The 16,386-nt window shown below is 36.8% G+C and overlaps 1 protein-coding gene across 1 annotated transcript in view; it reads left to right on the top strand.

Moving 5' to 3' along the window:
- The window catches only part of scn4ba (sodium channel, voltage-gated, type IV, beta a), a 34,112-nt gene extending 25,218 nt beyond the window's left edge, over positions 1-8,894 (top strand). The window contains 3 exon segments of the mRNA NM_001077570.1: positions 2,440-2,659; positions 2,747-2,876; positions 7,934-8,894. Coding sequence (NP_001071038.1) covers positions 2,440-2,659; positions 2,747-2,876; positions 7,934-8,027 — 444 coding nt within the window. The 3' untranslated portion in view covers positions 8,028-8,894.
- Positions 8,895-16,386: the final 7,492 nt, after the last annotated feature.

Genomic DNA, 16,386 nt, shown 5'->3' with positions numbered 1-16,386 from the left:
TCTCGGCATAGAGCTGGACTCGATCTCCATGACAGCATGCCTCACAGAGGAACAGTTTTTATATATGGTGCTTGCATGGTGCGCAGCCGACACACTTTTTTGGCAGCTCACACTCCCAAGAGAATGAAGACTCCACCCCACTGTAGTCCAGCTGATTTGGGAGCACTACGGAGAAGCCCATGTCGACCTGTTTGCTTCTCCCAAGACCTCCTATTGTCAACGATTAAATTCCCTGACCAAGGCCCCCTAAGCATGAATGCACTGGTTCACAGGTGGCCCTGGATCCTGCGCAAATATGCGTTACCCCAGTGAGCCTGCTCACACAGACCCTATGCAAGGTTAGAGGACAAGGAGCAGGTCTTGCTTGTTGCATCTCTGCTGCCTAATCGAACCTGGTTTTCAGATCTCCTTGCAACAACCCCTACCTGGCAAATTCCCCTGAGGAAGGACCTCCTTTCTCAGGGACAGAGCACCATATGGCACCCATGTCCAGACCTCCGGAACATCCATGTGTGGTCCATAGTGGGAGCACAGAATGTGACCTGCTGCCTACGATGGTACCACCCAGTACATGGTGGCACATTGGGAAGGCATAATCAGATCATCCGATTTATCCGGTGTGAGATGGCTAAATCCATTTCACCCACTTCTCATGGCCTTTTGTGATCTCTCTGTAGTCCTCTGTGGAATGCAGGGAGATCCATTTGAACCACATGATTCAGTTGCTTTAGGAATTATGTTGATTAAGACAGCTCTGCTCTGCATGGCTTCTATAAAAAGGGTCGGGAACCTGGAGAATTTTTTTTTAACAAACTGGGCCTAGAATTCAGGCCAGGTTACTCTTATATTATCCTGAGCCACAGGCTGAGCTACTGTACCCAAGTGTACTGTACTGTACTGCACCCAAGATTCCTACCACTTCCTTTAAATGTAGTGAAAGGTAGTGTAGACCAGGTATTGAAACTGCAAGCACTGCATGCGAAATAGGCATACCCAGCCCTTTCCTTGCAGTGTCAGGTACACACTCAGCACCTTTATGTACCATCAGATCCTCTGAGCAGCTCTTTGTCTTTTACGGTGGTTGGCAAAAGGGAAGTGCCATATCTAAACAGATGTTGGCTCACTGGTTAGTGGATGCCATTGACCTTGCATACCCATGCCAAGATGAGCCATTTCCCCTGGGAAAGAGCACACTCAACTAGTAGTGTTGCCTCCTCTTATGCAACAGCATGCAGCACCTCTCTTGGTCAACCAGCATTTTGGAGATTGGTGCCTTCCACGCTCTATGATGCCATACATTCAGTCAACTATGGTTAAGTCCACCCTTTTAGGATGGACCCATGTCTTCCCTACCAGCTAGTAATCTTGCTTTTATGTAGTGTTACTCCTAGGTTAGGGCTAGCCCATATTGCTTTTTGTCACAGTGTCTCCACATTTGGGTTGATAGTGGCCTCCCACTGCCAATTTGGGTCTTAATGCTTTCCCAACGTACTGTAGTATACAAAAAAATCCTAGCATTCTACTAGATTCTAAGCATTTACAACTCACCTCTATAATTCTAGCATTCCCAGATTCTAGTGATATATAGGGGGAACATTGGAAGGTTTCGCCTTTGATGACATTGTGCGCTAACGATATTTGCTTGGCAAGCTCTTCACCATTCACTTTCGGCTACTGTGTTGCTTTCTATTCATAAACCCATAATGTTTTCAACAATGTTGGAGTTCCCGACTTGAAAGGGAAAGCCTCGTAACCCTTGTTCCCTGAAGGCTATTAGTGTTTTATTGTTTATTAGTTATAATGAACAATACAATAAAAACATTCTGAAAGTGTTTGCAATGATAGTTTCTCTACATGTTTATTGTTACAGCTGTCTAAACTCTGTTGTTAGTTTACATTCAAGATGTTTTGAATCATGTGTTATCTTTAAAGATATCGTCTGTGGTGTAAACAGGTGAGTTTATTTGTTTTATCAGTTTATTTGTTTATCGAATCCAAGTGTGCTCTACAGATGCTTTTACTGGAAAGTGTATGCAATTTTTTTGAAACCCTCAGTGATCCATAATACATTTGGATGCTCAAAATACTTTTCTTTTCTTTGAGACATGGTCAACAAACCCATGCTTTTTAAAATGATCGTTACTAACAGTCTTATGATCTATAGAATAATTATCAAAATAACTGAACACCAAATAATGGCAAATTTACACACACCCACACCCACACACACCCACACACACACACAAAGTGTGTTTTCTGGTCAAAGTAAAAAAATAGGTTATACACTTGTCCATTGTGAAAAACACTGGAAGCCATTAAATGACCTTTTACCTTTAACTAAAAGTGTTTTAACTCTAAACGAAGAACAACAACAAAGGTTAACTAAACTTTCTTTCTGCAAAACTCTGTAAAGACACTGTCTATGATCTTTCTCCTCAGCTGTGTGAAGCCGTCATCCCAGGAGAAGGAATAGAGCCTAATGTGAAAATCTACCATGAGCGGGTGGAGTTTGTAGGCACCAGCAAGAAAAGTAACATCTCCATCCTACTGCATAATGTCACGTTCGAGGACCAGGGAGAATATATCTGCTTCGCTCGCAACCCCAAAGAGAAGGACCGCAACCATAGTGCGGTTTTCACTCTTTATGTGGTAGATGAGTGTGAGTCTTCATTCTCCCTTTTTCAGTGTTTTAAACAACAGTGTTTTGCTCTTGTGTTTGGTGTTATACCATTGTCTGTCTTTGCAGTGAGAGTGGTGGACAACACACTGACCCTCATCATTGTGTCTGTGCTCGGTGGGGTCATCGGTCTCATCATCCTCATCATGGTGGTGAAAGCTGTAGTCATTGCTGTTCTAAACAGGGTCCAGGAGAAGAAGTAAGTCAGTTTTAGCAAAATGCTATAGTCATTTATGGCTTTATTTATTTAATTAAGATAAAATTACAAAAAAATAACCTGCCCTTGGCACATAGCAGCAACTCAATGCATTTAGGCATGTAGACATGGCCAAGACAATCTGCTGCAGTTCAAACCGAGCACCAAAAGAAAGGTTATTTAAGTGACTTTAAACATGGCATGGTTGCTGGTGCCAGACCGCCTGTCTATTTCAGAAACTGCTGATCTAGGCTTTACAAAGAATCGTCTAAAAAGAGAAAATATCCAGTGAGCGGTGGTTCTGTGGGCGCAAATGCCTTATTGATGCCAGAGGTCAGAGGAGAATGCACAACCCCTGTTGGGCTGCAGCAGAAGACCACATCGGGTGCGACTCTAGTCAGCTAAGAAAGAAAACTGAGGCTAAAACTGCACATCCTCACCTAATTTGGACAATAGAAGATCGGAAAAACGTTGCCTGGGCTTATGAGTCCCGATGGATCCATCCTGCTTCATATCAAGAGTTCAGGCTGGTGGTGTAACAGGGAATATATTCTTGGCACACTTTGGGCCTATTAGTACCAACTGAGCATCTTGTAATTGCTACAGCCTAGAGCTATAATCAAGCCATAAAAGTTAGGCCCGGCAGAATTCGGCCCGAACCCAACAAGTACATTTTAATTGACAAAGCCCAAACCCGTTTAGAGCCCAACATTATTCAAATGTGCACATGCACACAGCTCTTTTGCTTTTTTTCATGAATGAGTCATTTATATCTGTTTTAACATAATTTATTCATAACAATTGTAGGCTACAGGCCACTTGGAAGTTGGAACAAAGAAGTGAAATAAGTCATCTTTAAAATCGTAACATCTCAGCACTCTAAACAGGCCTAGGGACATAAACTTAGCCTTTAAATTGGTCGACACACCAATAAATATAAATCTTTCTTAACAAATTACATTAAAATAAATCCTTTAATCACCAAGATTAGACTACATGTTTTTGTGGAGGAACATTATTGAATCCATTTTTTAATGGCTTTAGCGCAGTCCTGCGCACACTGATGGTGCATCCAGCAGCACTGAACACCCTTTCAGAGCTGCTACTACATGCCGGAATGCATAGTACTGGTCTGGCTAATTTAGCAAGTTTTGGGTAGGATTGTTTGTTCATCTTCCACCAGCCAAGAAAACCCATTTCATTTTCCATTATAGCGGTTTCAACGTAGTAAGTGACCTCATCATCATCCCTGTCAGCGTGCTGAACATTGCGGTTTAGCGGGTCCCCTCAGGTTCTGGCAAAGATCTTCAGCTGCACTACAGCCTACCTGAGTATTGTTGCTAACCATGTCCATCCCTGTGTGACCACAGTGTACCAATCTTCTAATGGATACTTCCAGCAGGATAACCATGCCATAAAGCGTGAATCATTATCAAGTGAGAATCAATCAGATCTCAATTAAATACAGCACCTTTGCGATGTGGTGGAACGGGAGACTTGCATCATAGATGTGCAGTCGACAAATCTGCAGCAACTGTGTGATGTTATCATTTCAATATGGACTAAAATCTCAGAGGAATATGTCAAGTACATTGTTGAATCTATGCCACAAAGGATTAAGGTAGAAGGGGGTCCAACTCTGTATTTGTAAGGTGTACCTAATAAAGTGAGTAAGTGTGTGTATGCATGTGACAGACAGACAGAAAGACAGACAGGGAAAGGACAGACAGACATACAGAGCCACAAAAGCCTCTGGTGGTAAGAGGCAGAGAATTATGCATACAATTTTCCAAGATATTTTTAGGAAATTTAGAAGTCCCAAACAAAGGACATATCCGGGGGAAAAGGTTGTGTAGTCACATTAAGTTAATAAACTGGGTTAGCCTCAATCAGGACAAGTTTATCTTTTCCGTATGTCTTTTCATATGGGGAGCACATGGAGGACAAAGTCAGTCAGACAGACTGACAGACAGATGGAAAACAGACTACCGACATTAGACAGACAGGTGACAGACAGACGCATGGATGGAAGACAGACTACGGGTAGAAAACAGACAACTGATAGATGACAAAAACAGACAACTGATAGATGACAAAAACAAACAGACAACAGATAGACAGTTGGATTACAGACAGACTACATAAAGAAAAGAAAAGGACAAAAGAAGGACAAATTGATGACATACAAAAGACATGAGAAACAGACAGACAAATTAAAAACAGAAAGATGACAAACAAAACTGGAGAAATACATATAGACATGCAGACAGATAGATCTGAATCCAAAAATATGCAGAGTCATCCTCAGTTCTGGTCAGCAGAGTCACCCTCAGTTGAGAGTGGCATGTGTGCTGCAAACTAACAGAAGCGACTCACTAGGGTGCATGTTTGGTGACTTTGACATTGTGCCTGTTAAAAACCCATGTGAGACCAGAGCAAATGTCAATAAATATCATTCTGTCATTTTGAGTAAATGTCAATAACAGGGCTTTTTGGCTAACAGGACTCGTTCCTCTGAGCACAACAATTCCATATATCCTTTGCCTTTTTCATCAAAACTTAAGTTATCCACTTGTTAAGTCGCGACGTATCAGTGACACATGGAACAGTGTTTCCAGGTCAAGCCGCTACTCATTTGAATTAAAAAAATATTAGTTTATGACCTTTTTTTTTTTTTTTTTTGTCAAATGACACATTTAAGTGTTTTTTTTATAAAACCATGGTGTACAATTTATAAAAATTAATCACTTTCTGACAATTGGATTTTAGGCATTGATATTGCGATTAAGATTTTCGAAAGTACTAGAGCGCTTTGTAAGCGTATATTTTCACCATTTGTTGAGTCTTTTCCTTTGAAGCACAGCTCACACATTCACTTTCAAACCAATCTGCATGATTTTGTAGGTTCCTATTGAAAATGGCTGGATTTTAGTAGTTTTAGTTTAGTATCAGAGAAATGTACCCTTGTTTATGTCAGGAGGCAATGTTATTTAAAATGTCACATGGGGCAACCCCAAGGGAAAAAATTAGTAGGACGATATTTAGTTTTTCTGCAACAAACTTTGCAATAAATACAATTTCAAAAAATTAATTTAAAAGCTTTTTTGGGGGGGAAAGAATTCATAATTTTAGGTTTATTCGAATTATTCAACATAACATGGGCGACGCAGTGGCGCAGTAGGTAGTGATTTTGCCTCACAGCAAGAAGGTCGCTGGTTCGAGCCTCTGTGCTGAGAATGTATGTTCTTTCTGCGTTCGCGTGGGTTTACTCCAGGTGCTCCTGTCCAAAGACATGCGGTACAGGTGAATTGGGTAGGCTAAAATTGTCCGTAGTGTATGTGTGTGAATGAATGTGTGTGGATGTTTCCCAGAGATGGGTTGCGGCTGGAAGGGCATCTGCTGCATAAAAACATGCTGGATAAGTTGGCGGTTCATTCCGCTGTGACGACCCCAGATTAATAAAGGAACTAAGCCGAAAATAAAATAAATGAATGAATGAATGAACACATACTAATCAAATGACAAGCATAGATAAATACAAATTATCAAAGATGCAAATTATAAAAACAGTGCTTCTCTGATTTTCTTAGAGGTCGTACAGTGTTCAGACACAGAACTTGAATAATTAAATATATGTGTAAGTCTCTTCGTTGGTGTGCTCCCCCAAAATATCTCTGTGTTGTGTGTATGTATGATAGGATAAATGAGGAGGACACATTTGTCATTTTCGCTAGAGAAATGGCACTGCAACAACTTTCCCACAAGAAAAAACTCAAGTACATCACTATGGAATCAGATAAGTCTCAAAAGAAATTCACGCAAAAGACACGATGTACACATGCGTAGCCAAATTCACGTGCATAAAAGCAAATTCACGTGCGTAAAATATTCATTTATATTCACAGAAAAATTTCACGTGCTCAAAATAAAAATACATTTTCATAAAATACGTTTCACAAATGCAAAACACCATTTGCAAATGTATGAGAGTGTACAAAAAGTTTTGAATGTTTAAAACTTGCGAGTTCATCCTGAATGAGAATGTGCAAATCCTCTTTCACGTACGACTCCCCCTGGATACGTGTGTGTGTATTATTGAGACTTTCCTGCTCGACTTTCCTACTCGTACCTTTCAGCCAATCAGATGAGAGCTGTATTCAATAAAACCAACTCTGCGCTTCTTTTGCGCAGACTGTTCCTCTCCAGCATGGCGAACGGAGAAAGCAGCAGTCGCACTTTTTAAAAATTTATTTATTTATTTGACCATATCCTCACTCTTCTTATCCATTATTTTGCCACTGCTCCGCTCTTCTTATTTATTGTCTTGCAGCCCCATGAGCAGAATGTATCCTGCAGGGTAATAATAAGTATCATTCCGGCCACGTCAGCATTGCACTGCCATTGTGGTCCAGTGGTTAGCACGTTGGGTTACCATGCTCAGAACCGTTTACGATCCTCACCTGAGTTTATATCTTTTTTTTTTTTTTTTTTTTTATTGTTAGGACATATAAAACTGTAAGGTTGTTGAAAATTTGAAGTTCTAAAGCAGCTGTTTTCTTGAAAAAGATGTGATAGTGTCATTAGAAACTGAATGAAACTGAAAAAAATAAAATAAAGATCCTCACCCGAGTAAATATCATTTTTTTCAGCCAGAATGATACTTTGCGCAAGAGTGCGCAAGTGAGGCCTCAGTCATATCTGCACAATCTGCCACCGATGGCTGAACTCTTTTCTCCGTAACATTTTAGTTGTGACACAAAAATACACATTCTGATTTAGGGGGCCAGAGGGGGAGCCAAGCTTATTGACCACCACTGAGTAATAAATCAATTTATGATAAAGACATGTACATTTAAATATTCATGTCTAAAAACTTGATTGAGAATCACATTACATTTGTAGAGTCATTAAATTGAACGTTTTTTTGAAGGTTGTACATCTTTCAAAACCAAGCAATTTTTTTTAAACTTAGCACATGTTAGAATACTGTTCCTTGACTGTTTACTGTTCTTTGACTTTTAATTGTCATTGATTGTACTGTTTCCCCATCTTTCCTATAGTAAAGAGTGCCTTGTGAGCTCTTCAGGGAACGACAACACAGAAAATGGCCTCCCAGGATCCAAAGCAGACAGCAAACCAACACCAAAGGCATGAGAGGAGCATGTATGTGTACATATATGAGCATATGTATACATGCATTCACATTTATAACAGATTGAAGGAAAGTCATAAAAACGGACAGTTTTATTCTCTTTATCTCAAAAAGAAAACAAATGCTACATATAAATGTGTGAACATAAATATATGAACTATATTTTAGATTGTGCTTGAAAAATATAACATGCTGCTGGCTGGATCGCACTCCCTTCACTAAACTGGAAAAAATGGAAGAAAAATTATAATCTTAATGGTTCGGTGTGCTTGCATTCTGCTCTCTCTTGTCAGCAAGACACAGCACACACACACTGCCTTCTTCACAAACTGCCATATCCTTTCAATGCTAGACAGCACAAGTCCCACAAAACAAAAGGTTTGCGATAAACTTCTCCAGTGCAACTTTAACACATCTTCACACTGCATTCCAAATGACCCTTGGTGGAAGTCAGTAACAAAACAGACTTTACGAAAATAAAGAATTTACACATAAAACCATGGGTGCCTCTAAAAATTGGAAAATGTTTACCACTGATTCAAGCAGCTAACTGAGTCTATTAACCAGTCCCACTAATTTTACAAGTGATTTTAAGGTCATAAAGAGCAGGATGTAAGCACACCCGAAGGCCAGAAACACACTCTACGCAACAACACCCCCCTGTGGAAATGCTGAGAATGCAACAAAAAATAGAGGTTGCGTAGAGTATTTTTCATGCATATGGGTATTTTGTAAAGGATCTGAAAGAACTTTTTTTTTCACAGAGATGTAGATAAAGGGTGTATTTCCAGGATCCAGCTGAGCACGGTTTATTCTATTTATTTAATTTTCCTGCTTTAGATAAAACACAGGTGCCTGTAAACGCTTCAAGCTCCACATGGTTCCCGGGAGCCTTCAAATGCTATATAAATTAATTAATGCTCACATTAAAAAAGGCAAAAAAGACAAAAAAAAATATAAATATATATAACGACAATCCCCAGAAAACCAACTCCCTGTAGAAAATGAATGATTTTTTTTTCTGATGCTGCTTTCAACAAAAATAACCAATAACTTTCCAAATGCATGTGAACGATTTTATACAGTACATCTAGTGTACTATGTATCCATTTCTCTGAATCGTGTTCTCCTGTCTTTCCTCATGTGATCTAAACATGATTGCTCTTGACATACAATGTCACCCATGCTATGTACGCATCCGATATAGCGGCATGATGAGCCATCATAGTTCAGCTTATGCTATCATAAACACTCCACATTGCCACCATTACTGCTAACTGCTATTTGAAGGCCATTTCGGCTTTTGTACTAGCGAGCTAGCAACTTCTGTCTGCTAAACTACATCAGTCCTCACAGATTCTATGCTAAGACTATTGTTTTCATATCACAAGACTTTTGTCACACAATATAATGAATTATAATACCTAACACGCCTCATAGGCTCTATACAGTTAACACGTGAGTAGCATTAGCAAGAACCTTGCATAAATTGGATTAGCTCAATGCTAGTTTAAGAAAACACAAAAAATGTTAGACGTTCTGGAGACATATAGCAAATTCTGCTGATCAAAACTAGCCAACTTTTCAAATGTTTAACAGTTCTCTAAAGAAGTAGTTCACCCCAAAAATAAAAACTAGCCCAGAGTTTACTCACCCTCACGCCATCCTATATGACTTTTTTTTCTGTCAGACAAACACAGAGTGGTTTCAAATGTTGTCCTTGCTCTTCTGCCAGAAGTCAGTGATTGGAGTTTATAACTTAACATTTTAATAATTTTATTACAAACGTGTCAATCTGCTTCAAAAAAAAACCCAGGTTACAAATGGGTTTGTTTTATAGAAGATTTTTGCACTTCAAAATAAAAGCCACTATCAAATGCCATTATAAAGCATGGAAAAGCCACTACTCTGACCATGTTCATATACACAGAGGATGGCTTGAGAGTGAGTAAATAATAGGGTAATTTTAATTTGGCTTAATTGTTGAACTATATCTTTAAGATTCAAGTGCCAAAACAGATCTGCTAGTGGAACAGTGGATGATTTACCGTGGCTTCCATCTTGTTTTTTTGTCCTCCTCTTTCCTTTTCTCTCCAAAACCCCATAAATGCACAGCACTTGTTTGTATTCAATACTGATTTAATTGTACTGACAAAATCATAACATGCGATGAATGTCACTTTGCGAATACGCTGCAAAAATGCAATGAAACCCTCACTAGTCTTCCGCCATAACCCAAAGATGAATGTACGCAGTGGTTGTAGTTATGGCAGAGATCAGAGGGGTTGTTTCTGGGCACTTTATTCATAAAAGATGTACGTAACAGTGTTTTGAATGCTCAATGTATATGTAGAGAATGATGTAGAGTTTAATTGCGGTATATTTGAATATGTTGTCGAATAGCTGCAGTACTGATATTAAGAACAGCTGAATCTTTGAATGGCTATATCTATACTATGTGCACATATAAGCAGTCTTCCAAATCACTTGACTATCTTTTAGAAATCAGGGGCTTTGGCAATCTCAACAACTTGGGATGCTTTCGACAGGGCGGTGTGAAATCCTAGCTGGTTTTCATTTAATTTAATTTGCTTTGCATCCATAAATTTGTATCAAAATCTGCTGTGATTTGGAGGGTTTGGTGCCGCTCTGTCTGTCAGATGCACTGTACAGTTTGTGGATAACGTTGAGTCTCCTAAATGTCGTTGAGTGTTCAAATGTCCACTTTGATTCATTTATGGCAGGATTTTTTTTTACATGTTATGCTTCTTACTGCTTGTTGCCTTTTGTCATTTACAAATAGTGTATTTGTGGATCACATTAACAAGGAGATTACGTAGATCAGCAATACTGTAAAAAAAAAAAAAGAAAGGAAAAAAAAAAACTAAAGAGTGCCTAGGCTCTCAGAAATGGACTGTTGTGCATGCAAATGGGCAACTTGAGCTTTTATTAGAGCTTATTTTTTTATTATTTAGCTATCATGATAATCTGCTTAATTTTTGCTACTTTGTATATGTGTTTTTTCATAACTGTTTTGCATATAATCAAATCAATTGCTTATCAACTTTTACAGTGTGGTGGTTCTCAACTGGTTTTGCTCTACATTATGGCTTAAAGCTTACAATACTTAAGAATTTAACAGAAGGAACTTCCATTGAATCAAAGTCTACAACAAAGACAAAATGAAATAGTATTTCCATGAACTGCTAATATTAGTGTTTTCTTTTTATCCCAACTTTGCATTATTACATGACTATATAGAAAATATGCTGTATACATCCTTTATTATTTTGGCAGCCAGATGAGAAACACTTGAACCAGCTCTTAGGCCCTGTTTTCACAGTATTAAGATGTGTAAGAGGTGTAAATGGAGTTAAATGCCTGTCCACTTTCGATTACTTTCAATTAATAGACTCTTTCAATCTGACTGCTTTTGAGGTAGGGTTTGTGTTATGGAAAAATTAAATGTTAAATTACGAGTTCTTGCACTAACTTAATAAAAAAAAAAAACTGAATATCATTTAAGTGATGTGGACATAATAATTAAAAATAAATGTCTAAAATCCTTTTTTTTAGTCCAACATTGTCAGCTATATGTTAGCTATTCTTTCACAATATACTGTAATAATAATAGACAAAAAATGGACCCTTTTCACAAGACTGTTATGGCGCATTTAATGGTCATCATAATCTTAAATCCTTGAAAGTTTTTAATAATTGGATTTTTTTTAATGTATGAACATGCATTTATGAATGTTTTATATCATCTCTTTCTAAATTAGTCAAAAAACAAATTACCGCTTATCACGGTGTTTCTCATACATCATCTAGGGGCTGAGAGTAAATTTGATGTTATTCTCTTCTCTGGCTGTCATTATCAGTCTCACACTATTGTTTTTCTTTTTCTGAAAGTATTGATAACACCATCATTCTTTTATTATTTCAGCAAAAAATAAATATATAAATTGTTGTACTCTCCCATTCATTGTGCTCTAAGTTTACCCTACTATGATGACTTCCGCTACTGAGAAACCCAGAAATGTAAAAAGGGTATATAATACTATAAACAACAATATATATTTATATATAACACTTTTAATGTTTCTGCCACTACATAAAGTTAATTCTGACATTTAATCTTAAAATTCTTACTTTTTGTTCTCATAATTGTAGATACGGTATCACATTTGCTAATCATTTAGACAAAATTGAAAGACACATGTAATTGTGAGGGGCAAAATAGGAGAAATAAAAATTGGAAATTATAGTTTTTTACTCAAATTTTTTAAGAAATTGTGAGGTACAATGTATAATTCTGAGGTGAGAAAGAATTTGAAATGTTATTCCAATTCCAAGCCTACAGTGTGACAGTTCATCATTTGCAAAAAAAAAAAAAAAACAAAAAAAACTGCAATATAAAAACTCAAAACCCTAACTTCTTTCCTCTCAGAATTGGTTTCATATTATGCAAGACTCAGAACAAACAAAAATATTTTTTTTGTACTTATTTATTTATTTTATTCACTAGCGAAAATAGTTCCATAGTAAATTGTAAAAGCCTGCAAACACCTGAACTTTGACCAACCCTCATCTGAAAAATTGTCAAAAGTGGACAACAGAGACTTAGGCGATTTAAACCATCTACAATTGTTAATGCTTATAGCTATTTGGTCTATTTTATTTTTGCCATAGAATTGCAGTCATACTTTTTGTCATCAAATGCTCAAAACCCACCTCGATAACGCCTTTTGTAAACAGGGCCCAAGATGTGCGCTCTTGTTCCGGTTGCTTATGTCTGCTGCAATATTTGTCTCAGCTCCGTCATATCTGGGCTCTGTTGGTAAAGTCTGAACAGAGCCGAGCCACCGCTGAAACCTTCCTGCAGAACTGCAGTGTTTCAGTGCAAACCGCAGTGAACCTGGGCTGCCAACTCTCACGCAATTGTCAGTATTCTCACGCCAAAAATTACCTCACGCATGCTCACCTCCCTTCTTCACTTTTCCCCCGCTTATGATCGACAAACCGCACAACCTACCACCTCCCTCCCCCCGGTTTTCACTTAGGCTACTTGACTCTTGCATTTTCAAGCACGCTGCTTGATCTTGGTAGAAAGGTAAAACATGAGATTCTGGATATGACACGTGCTTTAAATGCACACGTTTTGTTACAGAGATAATTTGTTGGATGTTCAAATCCACTTGCACTCTTTTCAAATTCTTGTACTTTTATTCGTTTAAGAGTTTGGCTCTGTCATTTTGTAAACGTAGACTTACAAAGTAATGGATTTATATATATTTAAAACAAACACAGGATTTCACTGCCCGTGTGACTCACTCTCACTGCCAAGCCAAGAGAGTGTGCGGACTGATAAACATGAGCTCCAACACATTCCAGACGCTCTGTCTCCCTCTAGCGGATTTAAACACTTGTGACAGTTTGAAAGGAATTGAGTATTCCACGCACACTGGATGAGTTTGAAATGGCATATTAGTAAACTTCTCTGGTTATACTATTAATGTTATTGTTTTTGTTATTATTTATAAGTCTATCCCACAGGAAATAAATATGTCATGTTGGGTGCATTGCAACGTGGATTTCTGTGCAGTGTTTTAACCTGGAGTAAAAAAAAAAAAAAAACTCTCTCTCAGAGAGTTCAGAACGCACCCCTCCCACCAGTGCCGATATACAGCCCTATCACACTGCTACGAGTGTGATATTGCGTTAATACAACAGTTCAACGACATAATCATGTATATAAAAAAGAAACCCAAACACAGAGTCTAAAAACCCATTTGTATGAGAAACTACTTTCTTCTAGCATTGATTTGCATCTTTTTTTTAAACAATGCTTGAACAGTAACAGAAAGGCCTAAATACTTTTTAGAATTACATAAAAAACTGAAATAATCTAATTGCATACATTCACAATCTTTCTATCCTCGTGAATAATAGAACATATATAAATAAATAAAATACCAAAAATTTACAAAAAAAAGATGCAAAAAAACTTTAGCAGGAAAGTTCTCAAAACATGAAACCAAAATCATCTAATTATAAATATAAATATCTTGGTTTTTGGATTTTTATCTCTCCTAATGTCTTCAAATATATTTAAAAAAATCTTCTTTACACCACTAGCCTTGGAGGAATTAAAAAATATATATATTTTATGAATACAGAATTTTAATAATAACATCAAATTAATCATTATATATCTTTTTAATCTTAAGTATTAGGCCTAACTTAATAATTTCCCATGAGAAGACAAGTCTTATAGATATTTTCTGTTGTATCCAGCATTGATTCACATCTACAGCTGATGTCAGAACAGCAGAAGCCGTTGCTACTTCACCGACGTCACTTTAGAGCTATAATTGTGAATGATTCTTTAGCGTAATATTTAAAGTGATAATAAAACAGGTGATTTTGCTCACATAAGATTATAAAGCCGAATGGCATGAAATCCCACTGAACTGAACTAAATTGAACTTTAACTCTGAAAACTGAACTGACTTGGTTTTAATTTACTATATTCTTTTATGTTAAGCTGCTTTGACACAATCTACATTGTAAAAGAGAAATTTTCCTGTTGTAATCAGGATATCACAATAATTAACCCCCGAAAAAGCTAAAGCAACACAAACACTACCAGATTACTGTTGTGTTTGAAATAAGGAAAAATGTTAAACACGTACAAGCATTTCTTATTTCTTTCTTTTTACTGAACTAGTCTGCAGTAACGAAAACAAGAGATTCATTAGAAACAAACAGATGGCCAACCAAAAAGTATCTCAGGGTTATATAAAGAGTGGCCAACACAAAGTATATATACGCAAAATATAAAATATACTTCTATATACCAATCTCTACACTACAATTACTATGGTATAAATACAGTACACAACATACAAAAGAGATAAACTTATAATGTCACTTACCAGTTTTATTATGATTTGTTCAGCTGTAGTTTAAAATTGTGCCAAGTTTTTTTTTCTCCTCTAAGAGCTTATTATGCGATCTCTGTCGCCATCGTGTGGATGGTGCTGTATCTCCGAAATACTTAAAATAGGCACTATGCTAACAAGTAAACTTCATAGTTTTTGCAAGATAACAAAAGCCTCAAGTGTGCATTGTTGTCCAACTGCAATATTTGTCAAAATGTCGTGAGTTTATTGATCTGCTGCCACTCTGCGGAGTAATACAGATGGTTTAGAAGGCTGTACTAGTTCTGATATTGCAGAATATTGCACAGCTATCAGCCAATCAGATTCAAAAACCAGACAGAACTGTTGTATAAATAATGTACTGGTTTAAATGTCATAAATTGTTAATTGAAATATTTAGTGAGAAATTTTGCATTTGGTAAATGATTTTTTAGTGTTTATTATTTGTCTTTTTTTTTGTAGGCCTATGTAGAATTTTAGATAATCATATATATGTTTTCCTGTTTATAGCTAGTATAATTTTCATCATTCATTGTGATCTAATTTTTTCTAATCAGCTTTTGCTTTCTTACTTTTATTATTATGATCATCAAAAATTATCTTTTATTTTTAAATTTCAGTTTAATTTTATATTAAGTTTTATAATATCTTGTTATCTTATTTTTTCCCCAAAACATTAGCTTTAATACTACTACTACAAATTAAAATTAATAACAGCTATAGATCAATTTAGAGATCAATTTCTAGTTCTCATTTCAGTACTTTTAGCAGTCCAACTTCTTATTTCAGTAATTTGCCACTATTGGGGCATCTATGAGTTTTTCCATCATATAGGCCTAATTAATAGTATACCAGAATGCCAACCCAAACCCACCCAATGTATACAGAAAAAAAAAAAAGGTTTTAAAAATTTATATTTCACGAAAGTGCACGAACATTCTTTGTGCACTAAATAGACTAGACAAATTTAGGAGATTTATATTTACACCAAAACAACAGCCTAAAAAAATACAACTTTCAAACACAAGCCCTGCTGTGCCACACCAGTGAACCCAGGAGAACATTTTCATCTTTAACCCCCTTTCTCTACGTTTATAATAAAAGTATGGCTAAATAATAGGCAAAAAGATCAGAATGAATAGAATAGTTTTGTGCTTATTGGCTCTGACTGAGCACTTTAAACGCTTTCAGACACACTTCATGTATACTCAGAAAAAAAAAGACATTAAAACATGTATGTACAGTCTCTAAATTCCCTTTGTATCAACATCTGTCATATTCCTGTCTCATAACTATGCACCTCAGTAGATTTCTTTGGATTGTAAAGAATAAACTAATAAACTAATGAATATATCACTATGCGAAATAAAGATTTGCATATAAAAATATTGACGTCATGGTGTATTTTTTTGCTTGT

The sequence above is a fragment of the Danio rerio genome, chromosome 15 (genome assembly GCF_049306965.1).
Source record: "Danio rerio strain Tuebingen ecotype United States chromosome 15, GRCz12tu, whole genome shotgun sequence".
NCBI classification, from domain to species: domain Eukaryota; kingdom Metazoa; phylum Chordata; class Actinopteri; order Cypriniformes; family Danionidae; genus Danio; species Danio rerio.
The sequence above is the reverse complement of the archived record's forward strand: the minus strand, read 5'-3'. Positions and strand labels throughout refer to the sequence as shown.